The sequence below is a fragment of the Monodon monoceros genome, unplaced genomic scaffold (genome assembly GCF_005190385.1).
Source record: "Monodon monoceros isolate NGI ecotype Baffin Bay Population unplaced genomic scaffold, NGI_Narwhal_1 Super_Scaffold_6, whole genome shotgun sequence".
Classification (NCBI taxonomy): domain Eukaryota; kingdom Metazoa; phylum Chordata; class Mammalia; order Artiodactyla; family Monodontidae; genus Monodon; species Monodon monoceros.
The window spans coordinates 88,499,802-88,516,434 of NW_021703783.1; the positions used below are offsets into that span (position 1 = coordinate 88,499,802).

Here is a 16,633-nt window from a genome sequence, read left to right on the forward strand (position 1 = left end):
ACTCTTAGTTGTGGCATGCATGTGGGATCTAGTTCCCTGACCAGGGATCGAACCTGAGCCCCCTGCGTGAGCTTGGAGTCTTAACTGCTGTGCCACCAGGGAAGTCCCTGAGAGTAAATATTTTAAGTCTGAGGGCCATATGCATTCTCTGTCACGTATTCCTCTTTGTTTTTTCTACAACCATTTAAAAATCTAAAATCATTCTTAGCTCACAGGCCAATATAAAAACAAGTCATGAGCCAGATTTGGCCCACAGTCCATAATTTTGTTAATGCCTGGTAGAGCTCATAAAAAGGGAAAATCTGGAAGAATATTGGCAAGCTTTCTCTATTTTGTCTCTGTTCTCAGCTTCCTCTGCAGGAGTACTGTCACCCCAAAAGAAATCCCCACCCACTACCATGCTGTTACCCGCCTCGCCAGCCAAAGCCCCTGAGACAGAGCCCATCGACGTGGCTGCTCATCTCCAGCTGTTGGGAGAGTCCCTGAGCCTCATTGGACACCGCCTGCAGGAAACCGAGGTGAGGGCACTGCCAGCAGCATGACTCCAGTTGCTTATATAATTTGAATCCACTTACTCATTCCACATACATTCATTGAGCAACTACTGTATGCTGGGTTATGCCAGGTGCTCAGGATACGGTGATAGAGAAGAGAGATGGTAATAGAAACATCTAGAGATTTGGAATCTACCTACTGGCTCTCAAAGTTTACACTAATACCATCCTATTGAAACAATGGCACAAAAGGAAATTAGACTACCCTGTAACTTTTTTTTTCCCAGTTTTACAGAGATACAATTGACATATAATCCTGTAATTCATTTTTATTTTTTAAAAATGCAATGGGAAAAATGAGTACAAATCCCATGGAAGCTTTGATTGTTTTTATTTCTAAGAGAGTTTGGATTTTTCTATGCATTTCCAGCAAGGTTTTCAATAGACAGATTAGACTGTACAGGGGATTAAGTGTTCCTCTACTGCTTTGAAAGTAGGTAGCAACTGGGAGATTGAGGTTCCCAAGCTCTTCATTTCTCTGCACTTGAATCATACAGTCCTATGTACCCTAAGGAGATCTGTGTCCTTTTAAGCTTCAATTTCAAAATCACTTAACCTGCAAAGCTGTCATGTTCCATTTCTATTACCATATTCAATTTCTAATCATATTTCTTCCTGGCTAACTCAGTAAGTAGTGTAGTATTTCAGTTTTCCACTGGGTCCTAATAGGACATTTCAGCAAAGAAATCCGTCTGAATTACTAAAGCCATCTTTAAGCTGAGAAATCAGTGTAGGGATATAAAACTACTCACTTGCTTCTATGTGGAAGTTGAATTATTATTCAACAAATAAAATGCCGAAGGCCACAAGAGATGAAGCTTTGTCTAAGTTCTTTGGCTAGTTTCTCAAAATTTAGTAGGTGTCAAAACAGCTGCTTTCTTGTAGGCCCAGATATTTGAATGGATATAGATATTTCCAGAATAAAATATTCTGGGATCCTTATTTATTTTTCATATTTAGACATTCTTACATTTCCTAAAAAGTTAAAATTTTAAATGATTTGTGTTTTTCACCTTCCATATTCCAGATTTTCCCTGACGTTTCCATTGAGTTTAACAAATACTTGTTGAGTACTTAGGCATTATTCCAAAAACTGGGGGGAGTAGAAATTATGATGATTTCGTATCCTCAGGAAACTTACAATCTAATTGGAAAGATAGAATAGATAAATAATTAGCAAATAAAACAAGCCAGCTTCTGTGAGCGGTTGCTGTGGGAGAGTTACATATACATATTGACCAGAAAAGGGAAAGAATGTTGCAGAATCTCTAGTCCCCTTTTATTTTAACATAAGGAACAGTCTTATTATGATATAATTCACATACCATAAAGTTTACCCTTTTAAAATGTAGAATTTAGTGGCTTTTAGTATATTCACAGATTTGTGGCTCCATTACTACTGTCTATTCCAGATCATTTTCATTACCCCCGAAAGAGACCCCATATACATCAGCAGTAATTCCCCATTCTCCCTATACTCCACTTTTTCCCAGACTTTAATCATTTGTGTATATTTTCACAATTTTGCCATTTCCACATACCACTTTATACTGTTATTTACTTTGTATTTTTTTAATTTTATTGGGGTATAGTTGATTTACAATGTTGTGTTAGTTTCAGGTGCACAGCAAAGTGATTCAGTTACACATAAATGTATATTCATTCTTTTTTAGATTCTTTTCTCATATAGGTTATCCCAGAATATTAAGTAGAGTTCCCTGTGCTATACAGTAGGTCCTTGTTGGTTATCTGTCATATATAGTAGTGTGTGTATGTTCATCCCAAGCTCCTGATTTATTTATATTTTTATTTAAATAAATTTATCCATGCTTTCACAATGATGTCCTCGATATCACAAGTAAGATACTCTAATCTTTTTTCTAATATATCTCAAAATGGATTTATATCAAATAATTAATGTTCACCTCTACGCCACCTGAAATTAGTAAACGTACTACACTTTAAGGAACACTAATTTATACAGTTTGCTTATTTAAAGACTGAGTACCTGAAACCTAATGAAATTAAGTGACTGTTATTACAAGTTTACACAACTCGCTGTGACCGAGCACAGCTTGCCCCACTTCTCAGCCTGCTCTCATTCTGCGGCTTTGTGCCACCTGAAGCAGTTACAGTAGCGCTCGAGAGCAGAGAGTTAGGGGGTCAGGAGAGGCTCTGTGAAGGGGATGTGGGGTTCCAGCGGGACCTGGAAGGATAAGCAGGACTTGGTATCACGGAGCTGTTGGAGAGAGACATCGTAAACCAAGAGAACATCTGCTTCTCGGCCCTGGAGTTTTCTGCAGAGATGGGCCAAAAGAGACCCAGTGGGGCTCTAGACCCCCCATTCCCACTTCAACCAGATCTTTTAGCTGTTTTATATATTGGGGTTCCACTTAACATTTTATTTCCAAAGGGGTTTATTGCTAAAATGATGAAAAACTAGAAGATCCAATGCATAGGGTAGAGGAAGGCTGAATATTAAGGGCATAGTCCAAACTACAGAGGGAAATGACTGCTCATGAACTACTGGAATTTTTTGAGTAGGGAGGAATGATCAGAGCTCTCATTTGGTTTTCACTGAGAATATCTTCTATTTTAGATTGGGAGTGAAAAGTGATCAGAATTAGGGAAAAGTTATAACAATAATCTAGACTAGACATGACAGAGATTTGAATTTAACAAATATTTATTGAGAGCTTACTCTGTGTAGAACCCCAGTATTTATTGGAAGGATATAAAAATGAGTATGACTTGGTTCCTACTCTCAGGTTGCTTATTGGGAGAGTCGAACATAAAATATTAGCTATCATTAACTGTAGGGCAAAAGTATGGAATAATATTCCTAATTGCTGTCTTCCGTTGAATGCTCACTCAGGCAGCTTTGGTTCAGAGTGCTGTACATGGATCCTTTCCTTTAATTCACACTGCAACTTTGTGAAACAAAATTTGTGTTCCCTTATTTTAGAAAAGGAAAAACAGACTTAGGTTAAGGAACTTTCTCTAGAGTTTAGCCCATAAGTGCTGAAACAGAGCCTTGAGTTTGGTGGCATGACCTCAGGGTCCATGCTTTTAACCCTTTGCTGCCTGCCTTGGAAGTGGGGGGAGACATTGGACAAGGAGAATGAAGGGAAAGAAAAGTCAACGGTGGCAAGGCCTTGAGACTGGGCAGATGTGTGAATGGTGGTGATTTTAGCAGAGGAAGGGATGCTAGGAGGAAGGGTAGGTTATTTCTCTTTACCGTATGTTGAGATTGAGAAATATCCAAGCAGGCAGCCAGAAAGGCAGTTTTGGAGATGAAGATGTTGGTAATAGCAGTAATCATTATTGATACTTTCTGAGCACTTCCCAGGTGCCAGGCACCACCCCAGGTACTTGATGTCTGTTGTCTCACTTAATCCACTCCGTGCTACAGATGCTGTCAGTACTGTGTTTTTCAGGCACAGCATAGAAAGCCGCTTGCCCCTCTCGGTGAGTGGGATATAGCCAGTTTCTCAACCCCGCATCTCAAGCCCAGAGCTCATTCTCTGAAGGACGCTTCTGTGCTGCCTTCCTAGGTGACATATCCTCACAGTACTTCTGGTTGAAGCAGATTATACAAGAGCTGGGCAGCATTATTTGTAGCAAGCAATCTTATTTGCTATGTCTTTGAATCACAGAGATATAAACAATATGCATTTTATAAGTTAAATTTTAAAAAGAACAGAAAAGTGGTATCATCCACTATCAAAAAAGCCACATATGTGGAGAAGTGTGTGTGTGTGTTTGTGTTAAATGTTAATGTGTAGAATTCTCATGGTTATCACATTTGAGCTATATTTGTGGAGTTCATAAGAAAAATACTTTTGCATACATGATCTCCACAAATCTTCCCAGCAGGTCTCCGGAATAGATGAGGCATTTTTTACGATTTTTCGGTATAGGTATTTTGGGGTTTTTTCCTACTGTTCCTAAGTGACTAACCTAAGGTCTCACAGAGGGTACAGTGGATTAGGGATATAGAAAGGAAACCTGGGAATGTATTCTTATCAAAGCAGAGACCTTCCATTTCTGCCACAATTTCATAGAACCACCCAGGACTTAAAGAACCATGCAAGGAACTCACCCAGAGCCTGGAGGGAGCCTCAGGAGTGTGAGTCAAGCTTCAGTCCTCTCCTGTCACGCTCTCCTTTTCAGGGCATGGTTGCTGTGTCCGGCAGTTTGTCAGTGCTTCTGGATTCCATCATCTGTGCGCTTGGCCCCTTGGCATGTCTGACCACACAACTACCTGAGTTGAATGGCTGTCCCAAACAGGTCTTGGTGAGTTTCCTTGTTTCCTGGGATTTTGGGGGCCAGACCCCTTGGGAGCCAGAGAGGCCCTGCCTTAATGAGCCCTGTGAAGCACAAGCCCATAAGGCTTCCTGGATACAGCGTTGCCATAGGCTGTCGCCCCATGAACATGACACTGAGTGTTGAATGCCTGCCAGGCTTTCAGTGAAACGGCAAACACGCCGTTTCCTAAGATTTCTCTCCATTGGAGAGAAGCGTTGTAGCCCTTAAGGTACTGCACCTCCTGTGTTGCTTATTTGCTCTTCCAGAGACAAAGAAAGTACAGGAGTCTCCTGCCTCTATTTTACTAGGGTTAATGGGAGAAGCCAGCAGAAAAGCTCCCAGCATAGCAGACAACGGCGTGACATCTTCTCTCTCCCTGTTTTCTCTAACTCTAGATTTTCTTTCTCATCTCTCTCCCTTGAACAAAGAAATATGTCTCAGGGAACTAAGGTAAAATACTCGTCAGCTGAACCTTTTTCCTTTGTTTTGCAGTCAAACACACTAGACAACATTGCTTACATCATGCCTGGACTGTGACAGCAAAGACTCCTGGGACAGAAACCTTATCCTGCCTGTTGCTGGCTTGTGTATATGTGACTGTTCCAGATCCCTTCACTGGCATCTGGGTGTAGGTTTTAAATTTTTATATATATGCATATATATATATATATATATATATAAAATGTATAATATATACATAGGACTGTAACTACTTTGCTTTTAATAATTTTATGAAATGGCAAAGGTTTAGCCAAGAGGAAACCTTGGCATGAATATGGGCTTGGGATTCTTCTACTGTGGTGGATAAATCTGCCTTAAAAATCAGTGTAACTTGGGGGCTGGGGGCTTGTTCTGGATGCCAAGTGCATCGCTTTAAGGTCAGCTAAAATGTGATTTTTTTCCAAACTCAGTTGTACCTCCAGACCCATCACTGACCATTTGCCTTACCTGTCTTACAGTCTGAAATGTAATGGGAAAGATTATGGGAAGATGTCAGTTAACTGAAAGTACAAAGCTTTTCAACTTGAAGTGACCTAGGTGGGAAGTGATAACATCGTTCCCATCTGAAAGTTATTGCGATGGCTTAAGTGAACTTAGTAGGGGGTTCATTCCAATTCCTGCTCTACCAGTGTCCATGTCGCAAAACTTATTGTAGTCATTGGTACCATTGGCAGCCTCAGCCGGAGCCAAGGAGATTTGTGAGCCCTGGAGAGGGTAAAGCTGTCAGTGCCACCAGTTGAATGGCCTGTATTGTGAGCTGACCCAGAGCATTTGGTCTGCAGAACTAAGAGCTGGTATCTTCCATTGGCCACGTCAGCTTAGCTCACAGTTCTGCTGCTTAGCTGCTTGGTGGGTGTGGAAGGTGAGCTTTGCCCAGGCTGATTCCTGGGTTCATCTCATTGGCTCCCCTGCTGGGCAGATACACAGTGTTCTGCATTCCACACATAAGCAAATTGCGAAAAAAGTACTCTGTTCTCATGTAGGGTTATTTATGTGCGTGTGTGAATGTGTGTTTAATTATGTGTATTTAACTCTTAAAACTCTCTTAGATTTTAATTTATCCTGTAAATTTCTGTATATATAATTTAAAAACGAGCCTCCACCAGCAACAGCATGTGGAAGACGCAGATTTGTCATTTCTGCCTCCCCTCCTTCCTCTGGCCTCCTCTGCAAACTCCAGATCATCACACGTTCAGGTACCGTGCCTCGGAAAGGAGCCATTATGTTGGGGTTCTAGTTCTTTACAACTGAACAGTGTCAAGAAAGTAAATAAAAAGGAATGTTACCATTCCCAGCTGCCCTTATTTCCAAAGAACCAGGCTTTTGCTTCCCAGTTCCAAAGAAAACAGTTGAGCACTTCAGCGTTGTTTTTAAATTCAGTTTGAGAGTCCATGTCAAAACCAAGCTCTGAGGTGACTGCTTTCTTCCCTTGGCCTGGACAGAGCACTGCAGCATCAAAGTAGATCTTTGAGGACAGTGCCGCCAGCCTATTTAATTCTGCTGCATCCTATTTAATTCTTTCCTTTTTTCCCACCAGTGTGGTCACAGGGCTGTGTTTCTTAAAGGTATTCTGGCTGCTTAATGCCTTTCTCACCTCAGAGCAGTTTTGAAATTTAACTGGGAAACAGAAGGAAACAGGAATTCTTGGGAACCAAAATCACGAAGAGCAGAAATCCTGGTTTAATTTTGTGTGTTAGCACCTATCCCACGCCTCCTCTGTACCCATGTCAGTTTTCTGTTTGACACAGGGTATCAAGGAAGGGCCTCGGAGACGTGGACTAGTACGGAAAGAAGTCAGTCCTACCATTGTCATTTGTACACATTAATGAAGTCCTGACGAGGACCTGCTTTTTGTTTGTTTGTTTTCCTTTAAAATCCAAACCTATTGTATTTGTATTTAAAATTTGTACACATTTGTATAATAATCTGTTCCTTGTGGTATTTGGTACTATTAGAGGAAAAACTTTGGATTCAGACCTTCTTGCAATTTTTATATCATTGTTTTGTTTTTTAAATAAATTCTAGCTGTTTGATCCAAATCCCATTACAGTTGTATAAAGAAATAAAATTTTGTACTTATATTATTAAAAATCACATTTTTAATATTTGTAGTCCAGTGTCAGCTATCTTTTCCCTGTTGCTAATGAAAGTTGCTATGAAATTTTAAACCTGTCTTTCACACTATATCCTACCATAATTTTCTTTAAAAAATAATCCGTTTGGAATAGAGGTCAAGTTTCTGATCATAGCCATCTTCCTAACAAACATCTTGCTCTGTTTCTAGTAACTTTTACGTTGCGGACTCTCATCTTCTCTCTTGCAAACTGCAAAGCCAGTGGCTCTGATAAGCGTAGCTCTATTCATTGGCAAATGAAATTGTCTGTACATTACATTGTTGGCCTAACTCAAGAAATACCTATGAGTCTTGTATGAGAATCACATCCAAATCTTGTGCTAAACCATGTGTTTCAGTACTGTCCTTACTGAGTGATGTTGGACTGGATAGGTCACTTAATCTTTATGGGCATCTGCAGTCTGATCTGTAAAATAGTGTTAATGTCACTTCCCTGTCTACAAGCCTTGAAGCCAGCCAGCCTGACATGAAGTTTAGTAGTATTGTGAACATTCAATATATGAGATCAGACCTTTCAAAGTAAAAATTTCAATTCAAACACAAGGTTGTTAACAGTCATAAATAGCAAAATACTATGATTGGCTGAAAGCCTCACTTCTTATGGAGAGGCAGCAAAAAAGAGACAGCTATATTACTGAACGACTAGAGTGATTGGCATATTTCATCACACTTAATCCTCCCCAAGGCCTTATGAATATTATCCCCCTTTACAAATGAGGAGACAGATGCAGGAAAGTACTTTTCCTGAGTTTATACAGCTACATAAATGGCAAAGCCAGAATAAACACACTGGTACAGTTGACCCCAAAGCTGAGGCTCTCTTCAACCCCAGGCCACTTTCAAAGTTAAATTGTGTATGTAATTCATCAGAATCCTTCCCCATTATATGCAGTCCTGAGCAAATGTGATTGTGGGAAAACTGTCAGACCTTTTCATTGTTCAAATGTCCTTTTGTCCTAGCTGGATTTTACTATACAGACCTCACTTTTCTTGTCATCCTGTTGTCTTTAAGCTTTGGAGGCAAAGTATCTTGATTTTTTTGTCTAAAAGTACTTAAACGATATAATTATGTTACATTTATGCAATATGTCAATTTTAAAGGACTTAAACATTTTTATCCTTAGGAAGGCATTAGATTTTTTTTTCTTCTTTTTATTTTTAACATCTTTATTGGAGTATAATTGCTTTACAATGGTGCGTTAGTTTCTGCTTTATAACAAAGGGAATCAGCTATACATATACATATATCCCCATATCTCCTCCCTCTTGCGTCTGGCATTTTGATATTGATATTGCTAAAACACTTAAAAGGAAAAATTAAATTAAAACAGACTTTTTACTAAGTGAGTTTGTTCCTGTTAGGAAACACTTTGAACACATAGTTTTAATTAGTTCTGTACTACATTTAATGTTTGCAATTTACATTCCTATCTATTGTATTGACAAAATCCACACACTTCCATTTCTAATATAATAGCTAAATAGCTTTCTGTTTACATAGAGCTATGATTTCACTCCCTGTTGGGGGGTATATGGTTTCTTACCATGAAGGATAAAACTTATGGCTGTTTTATTCTTGGCAGAAAGCCAAGATCTGCCCATAATCACTTTAATCTCTGCCTTTTTGCGGTATGTGGGCCTCTCACTGTTGTGGCCTCTCCCGTTGCGGAGCACAGGCTCCGGACGCGCAGGCTCAGCAGCCATGGCTCACGGGCCCAGCCGCTCCGCGGCATGTGGGATCCTCCCGGACCCCCGTGTCCCCTGCATCGGCAGGCGGACTCTCAACCACTGCGCCACCAGGGAAGCCCTGCCCATAATCACTTTAAACCAGAGTGGTGCAAGAAGGCAAGAACTTCTGGTTAAATCACCACCCAACATGGGGATGTTAAAGGTTGTTAATGGAAGAATCCAATGGAAAATCATGCTAAATATATTCCATACAACCAAGCAATATGTTTAAATGAAGAAAAACATGGAAGGTACCTGACATGAAGATCATCTTAAGTGTACATCTCCCCTTATAGTCCAAATCCATTACAGAAAGGTAGATTGATTTAGATTTTCATGCGTTAGTCACTGTGCTGCACAACAGTGAGAGAAATGGACATAGCATCCCAGCCCTCAAAGAGCATCTAGACTACTGGGGGTATGGGCATGTATTAACAGGTCTCATGAGCATTATTAAAACACTTCAAAGCACAGAAGTACATGACGTCCATAAAGCTTTTATGTTGTACGGTAAAGATGTCAGCCCCTATGACTGCTCAGATTAACGGAAGTGATTAAGTTCTAATTCAGGTTTTCTATCGTCCTAAATTTCTGCAATTTACTAGCCTTTCAAATTTAAAATTCACAGATATGCCCAAAAAATACTGAAGCATCCTGCAGTAACCCAAACTACCAAAGCAGTGGTTATTGTATCTTTTGGAGTGCATGTCATTAGAAGCAAAAAAAAATAACCAATAGATCTAATATTGGTATCTAATGAGTAGATGACATAGCTGAAACAGCACACGAGAAGGTTGAAGATATTAGAATTACAAAGCTGCGAAGAGCCTTTGAGATTCTTAATTCTTAGCTTGGGGTCCACTGCTGCACCTCAGGGACCCCAGAAACTCCCTGAGGTCAAATTGTATCTCTGCCTTTTTTCTTCAGAAAGGCTCCGCTGCTTTTTACACTTTCTCAAAGGAGCCAGTGACCTAAAAAAGAAAGGTCCTTGACCTAATTCCAGAATCCAGAGAAAATGGAAGCCCGCTGTTTGAATCACACAGTAAATGAATGGCTGAGATGGGTCCCAGGACCCACTCGTGACATCTGTGTGCTTTCTGCCACCCTGGGCTCTAGCCCGTCCCTAGCTGCAATTCACTGAGTTGGCTCTCAGTGTCAAGGTGTCGCAAAACCCTTGGCTCTTCCGTCCTATTTTGAGGTAACGGAATCTGGGCTGCAAAGAGGATACATTTTGCAGCTGGGAGACCTCGATCTCAAATAGGAAGAGTCTTCTCTGGGCAGGGAGACAACAGGCCAGAGAGGCTGTCAAACCCAGCAGTGGGTGTGTAGTCATAGTGAGGTCCTAGCGGCTAAAACTAAGAGCGAGAGCTGGAGTCTCAGCTTGCTGGGTAACCTTACCCAAGTCATTTCCCTGGTCTGAGACTGGGTTTTCTGGGTGTGTAGAGATCAAAGACAACGCCCCTAATCCTTAAAAAGACGTGAAGGATGTGGCTTAGACCCAAGCGCCCCAGGCCCGCAGCCGCCCGACGTCGTGCGTGACGTCCACCGACGCCGAGTAAACCGCAGTGAGGTAATCGCCCTCCGCCTCGAGGCGCCGACCCTCCACGTCAGGGGCGGGGCCTGCGGCCGGCTCCAGACTCCCTCCGCCCCGCCCCAGCCGCGCCTCCTCGAGGACCGTCCGGCGCGTCACGTGACGGGTCCGGCGCTGGCGGTTGCTGTCAGCTGATTCCCCGGCTTGGTGGCAGTGGCAGCGGCAGCGGCAGCCGTGGCGATGGACTTTCTCCTGGGGAACCCGTTCAGCTCTCCGGTGGGACAGCGCATCGGTAAGTCCCCGGGGCCCGGCCCAGCCCCAGCGCAGGGTTCCGCGCCCGGCACCGGCCCCCAGGCGCGCCTCCAGGTCCCCAGTTACACACCTGAGGGAGGCAGGGAGAGGAACGAGGCTGGAGTGTCTCTGCCTGACCTGGCCCCGCCCAGCCGCCCGCCTGCTTTGATTGATAAAAGCCGAGGTCCACTAAGAAGCCTCGGCTTGTGATGGATACCGACAGCAACCAATAGGTAAAGAGAGAAGGCGGGTCCTGGCGGCCGCGACTCAGCCAATGTGCGACTGCTAGGGTCGCTAATCAAGGGAGAAAGTTTGGGGGGTTAAAGGGACTGCGTGGTTTTGCAGTCTATGCGCCCCTCGAATGTTTCTCTCGTCGCCTCCCCGGCGCACGTCGCGCCGCCTGGGCCCTTGCCGTCTCATTCCTGGCTCACTCGGCCCTGCGGACACGGATACCTGAGAAGGGCTGGAAGTCCATTCTCCAGGACCAGGAGACAAGGGCTTGGCGGCTGGGTGGGCGTCTTGCTGGGAGGGGGACAGGGAGCCCTGCCTCCCCCGGGCCGGGGCTAGACGCTGAGGAACCCGCTCCATGAGGAAGCCAGGCCAAAGCTTCAGGACGTGCCGGCCTTGGCCGCCCTCACCAACCGGCATCAGATGGACGGCATGGAGTCGCAGACTCTGAGCTGGAAGTGATCTTAGAAACCACCTGAGTCGGTCTCCCTCATTTCTCAGTAGAGGGGATGGCCAAGCCCTGTGGCAGAGACACAGGCTCACTCAGAGCCCAGATCTCCTGAATCTCTCGCCCCCTATTGACGGGAGACTTATTAGTTCTGTGACGTTGCCTCTGTAGGGAGGATTCCTCACCTGTGATTAGGGGATAATAATGATCCCTACCTCCGTGAGGTTGTTGTGTAGGTTAAACTCGTTAATAAATGTAAAGGACGTAGCGCCTGGCACGTGGCCGATGCTATATAAAAGGAAGTGGTAATATTTATTATTGTTACTGAGACGCTGCCAAGTGAGGGTCTGGAATTCCTGAAAATGGCTGGACAGTTGGTCTCATAGGCACTCATTTCTGCCCACCAACGCAGAGAGGACCCACAGGCCGTGCCCCAAACCGCTAACAGTTCTCCAGGGCAGTCGGGGTGTGCCTCCTTGCATGAAGAAGCCCAGGGCAGTACTGTGAAACTCCCTCCAACTTTTTGACGGTTTTTAGCCTTAAGTTCAAACTGGGAAAATTGGATCTTTTAGACAAGATATTCTTTCCATTCTTACTATCTTGGAAGCCAAACCTCGCTTAAGTCTGTTGACCCAGCTCTGTTGAAATCGCCCCCGTGGCCGTTTGTGGCTCTTCTGAGGTTTTGTAATGAAATGTCTTCAAGAGGAGGCTGTCAGTAGAGAATTTACACACCAGGAAGCTCCTGGATTAGAGAGGGGAAGCTGCACCTCTCAGGGCCACCTCCCTGCCCCACCTACTACAGACACACACACACACACACACACACACACACACACACGTGAGTCATTGTTTTGGAGCTGAAAAGAGAAGGCAGCTTGTCTCTCATCTTCATTTCTCTAGCTGCAGATACCACTGCTTTCATCACATGCCAAGTCTGAGACTTCTACCCCTCCCCGCCCAAAAAAATTCTGGCTTTCACAGTCAGCCACATGTGCCTGAGCCTCTCTAGAAAAGCTCATGTGGACTCTGGGCTTTAGATGGTCAAAGAAAACAGTTTCTTTTCTTACCCTGAAAGGTTGCCTGTCTTGGGCAAGAGATAACTCAGTCCAAAGAGTTACTAACCCTTAATACCTTAGAGGACAGAGCAAGTATTACTGCAGGAACAGTCCTTACCCTGGGGCTCTTGTGACCCAGGGCTCTCATCAGAATCCCCTGGAAGACTTGTTAAAGCATCGAAGGCTGGACCCCATCCCCAGAGTTTGTGACCCTAGAGGTCTGAGATGGCCACTGGATTGGAAACCACACATTAAAACCCTCTGTTCTAGCCCATCCCCTTCATTTTATACAGGAGACTGAGGCCCAGAGAGGGGAGGTGGAGACTAGGACTCACCCAAGGACCCCAGTGAAGTGATAGGAAAGCTGAGATGAACTGCCCTGAGCCCCTGATATCTGAACCAAAGCTGAAGAAGCTCTAAAAGTAGGATTAAATGAAGAATGTCTGCCATTTGAGTTAATACCCTCAGTATTCCTTTTTTCTTTTCGTTTCTTTTTTTGATAAAGAGATGGCAACAGCCCTGATTGGCTGTGATTACTATTACTAATGACCTAGTATTTGCTGCTTGCATTTCTGTAAACTGCAGGGGTGAAATAATCTCTTCTCAAGCCTGCCAACTCCATCTCTCTGTTGAGAGTAGAGTCCTGTCCAGTTGGCAGCCCTGAGCACAGTGGCTCCTGACGGTGTTAATCAGGGGTGAGTGTCTCTCAACTCACAAAGTCCCCAGCCACCCACCTACACCCCTTTGTGCTTGCTGCTCCCTCTGCCTGCTCCCGGTGCATCCTTCAAAGCCCCGGGCATCGTCACCTCCTCCCTGAGGCTTTCTCTGACCCCTTCAGATCCAGCCATTGCTTTTGTGCCCTCCCATCACCCTAGCTCTGCAGGCTCCCTCACTGTCTGCCTTTGGGCTCTGAGCCTCTGCTCCTTCCTGGGTGGAATGGGGGTTATACCAGCATCCACCTCTCAGGATGGTTGTGAGAGTGAAGTGAGCTGCTCCGTGGACAGGGCCTGGCACATTGTCAGTGCTGGGGAAACATCATTGTCATTTTTATTATTTTCATCATCATCACACTAATAAAGCACTGTCCCATTCTGTTAGTAGTTGTGCATGTGTCTCCCCGGCTAGCCTGGGCTTCCTGAGGGCAGGTGCTGTACCTTACTGATCCAGACCCTTGGCTCTTAGCATGGTGCCTGGCACATAGTAGGAGGAAAGAAAGGAGAAAAGGAAAGTAACAGTTTGTGAGCAAATGCCAGGTGCCACGCTGGTATCACGACCCTGTTGTCGAACCCAAGTTCGTGTGCCCAATGCACAGTGAGGCTAAACAAACCAAACAGTTTGGAGCAGTGAAAGGTTTATTGCAAGGGCTAAGCAAGGAGAATGGGCTGCTTGTGCTCAAAAGACCCAAACTCCCTGATGGTTTTCAGGGAGGAGTTTTTAAAGGCAAAATTGGTTGCGGGGTTGGGGGGAGTGCAGGGTCTGTAACTTTCCTCTGATTGGTTGGTGGGGAGGTGACACGATGGTGCTCCAGGAATCTCAGGCATCAACCTTCTGGTTCCCTCCACTCTGGGGTCTGCTTGTGCAGACCTGAAGTCACCATCCTCCCCCTGGGTGGGACCCCCAGGTCCAGCAGAAGAACTCAGAGATTTGTATCAGATTGTTAAGTAAATCCCTCGAGGAGGAGCTGGGACTATGCTTTATCGCTGCACCAGTGTTTCTTGACTGCCTTTCCTTTGTTTCTGCCTTCCCTCCCTTCCCTAATTAGTAACTGTTTGAATCTGCACTTTGACACTCGGGGAGATTTAGGAGGCTGAAGCCTTTTTCCCACAAACAAGAAATAAGGAAGGGAGGGAAGGGGGACACGGAAAAGCTTTTGTGCCCGGAAGGACCCCACAGGGTCCCACTCAGTTTCAAAGCCCCCTTTTCTTTGATATTCATAAGTCTTGAGGGGAACAGGTGTGGGACGAGAAAGGGAATAGTTTTGGATGGAGAGCTTAATCAGGAATTCGGCAGAGGACGTCGGTTTTAGGGAGACTCAGTTTCAACCCTGCAGGGTTTTGCTATTTTTTCCCATGTCACTAAAGGTAAGTCTGAAGACAGGTGTCACTTCCCAAGGTTTCACAGCTCAGTAGAGTCTCTGGCTGCAAAGCCGAGGTCCTCTCTCATACCCTCACCACACTGCCTCTGGCTGATCAACACCTGTTTGGAATATGCAGCATCCCAGCCCTCCAACCTACAGTTATTGTTTGACCCACAGACTAGCTTTTCTGATTGCAATGCACACCTGGACCTGTGCACATTTCCAGGTCACTCACCTGTCCACTAAAGAAAAATTTGCACAACCTAGAAGTTGAGAATTATGTTTTATCTGGAGACCTTACGATTACAGCCTGCGAGGCAGCCTCTCAGGTAGCTCTGAGGGACTGTTCCAAAGAGGTGAGGGAGGAGCCAGGATATACAGGAGTTTTTGCTGGGGGGGGCGGGGAAGGTAGTCAAACATAAAAAGATTACTGCTAATCACAAAAAACAGACATCTCCAGTTAATGATTTTAGCGCTTTCCTCTGTGTGGGAAGATGCAGGAGTCTGGGCTTATTGAAATCAGTCCTTTGACATGCGTCTTCAGTATCTAGCGCCAATATCCTGTTTCTCTCCATCCTGAATCCCACTCAGGTGCACCTGTGGTGAGGGGAGGGTGCTACAGTGGCCAGCGGCTTGATGGCCACAGCTGCCTTTGTTTACTGAAATGGCGGGTGACGTTTTTTGTCCGCACACCCTTATCTATCAGGAGAGCTTACCGTTTCCCGTGGGCAGCAGCCTGGGGCTGAAAGGATCCCAGATAGCTGAGTACTAGCTGGTGTTGACACAGCCCTCTTCTTCCAAGGATTTAAAAACCCTTCCCAGGTATTCTCTGAGGACAGCCCTTACTGGCTGTGTCTTATAGAGAGACGTCAGAAGGCAACCCAAGAACCCCATATTCCACTTCAGGCTGTCGGCTCACCCCTGGCACTTTGAACTAGAGATGCAGGTGACTCAGCAGAGCAAGCTGCAAACAGCACAGACTATAAACATGGGCAGTGCCTGGGGACCAGCCCCGGGCAGCGGGTGCGGAGAGCAAGATGGACCGGGCGGAGAGCCCAGAGCCTAAGACTGAGCCCTGGGCTGGACGGGAGAGGTGAAAGGTCGGGGAGAGCCACGCTTAGTTCCACAAAGGCCAAGCCAGGGCGGCCACGGGAAGGCATCATAGATAAGAGACCATAGGCATTAGCAGGAAGAGAACACCTCGGGCCCTCGGGGCTGCCATTTTGGGAGTGATGAGTGGAAACCAAACTGGACACTCAAGCAAGGTTGTCAAGGGGACACCAGGCTGGGCGGCAGGAGACCTGGGTCCAGCTGCAGTTCCACTGCTGACTATGTCACACTCCTTCCCCACCGCCTCCCCTACCTGTCACACAGAGGTGCCACCGTCCTCCCTCTGTTTCCCAGAGAATTGAACAACTGAGGGGACAATGAGGACAGGAAGGATTGATGCTGGAGGAAAGAAGCACATGGCTGGGCATTGCAGAGGGGCGATAGAACCGACTGCACAGGCTTAGAGGGCAGAGTGGCTGGTTAGCAGAGGAGCTCAGTGCCAGCGCCTTTCACAGTGGGCCTGGCTGCCTTGTTTGGTGGTGAGCTCCCTAACCCTGGAGGTATGAAGGCAGAGGTTGGAGGGGAGGGAGGCTGTAAGGAGGATGCTGCATGGCTGGCAGGGTAGACTAGACCAGGATTTGCAGACTTTAAAGGGCCAGATAGTAAATATTTTGGATTTTATGGTCCACATGGCCTCTGCTGCAAATGGCTCAACGCTGCCCTCAGAG

General features: G+C 45.2%; 2 protein-coding genes across 8 annotated transcripts in view; both read left to right on the forward strand.

Moving 5' to 3' along the window:
- Positions 1 to 7,400, forward strand: part of HMGXB4 (HMG-box containing 4) — a 31,599-nt gene extending 24,199 nt beyond the window's left edge. For 2 of the 4 annotated variants that reach the window (XM_029206413.1, XM_029206412.1), the window contains 3 exons: positions 349 to 518; positions 4,728 to 4,850; positions 5,355 to 7,400. In XM_029206413.1, the coding sequence (XP_029062246.1) occupies positions 349 to 518; positions 4,728 to 4,850; positions 5,355 to 5,399 (338 nt within the window). In that variant the 3' untranslated portion in view covers positions 5,400 to 7,400. The remainder of the gene's footprint in view (positions 1 to 348; positions 519 to 4,727; positions 4,851 to 5,354) is intronic. The other 2 variants (XM_029206411.1, XM_029206414.1) reach the window with 1 other exon arrangement.
- A 3,465-nt stretch (positions 7,401 to 10,865) lies between these two features.
- The window catches only part of TOM1 (target of myb1 membrane trafficking protein), a 45,886-nt gene continuing 40,118 nt past the window's right edge, over positions 10,866 to 16,633 (forward strand). For 3 of the 4 annotated variants that reach the window (XR_003791192.1, XM_029206187.1, XM_029206186.1), the window contains exon 1: positions 10,925 to 11,048. Coding sequence is in view for 3 of the 4 variants with exons in the window: in XM_029206187.1 (XP_029062020.1) it covers positions 10,997 to 11,048 (52 nt within the window). In the remaining variant the exon portion in view is untranslated. Of the gene's footprint in view, positions 11,049 to 16,633 lie in introns of all 4 variants that reach the window. The other variant, XM_029206188.1, reaches the window with a different exon arrangement.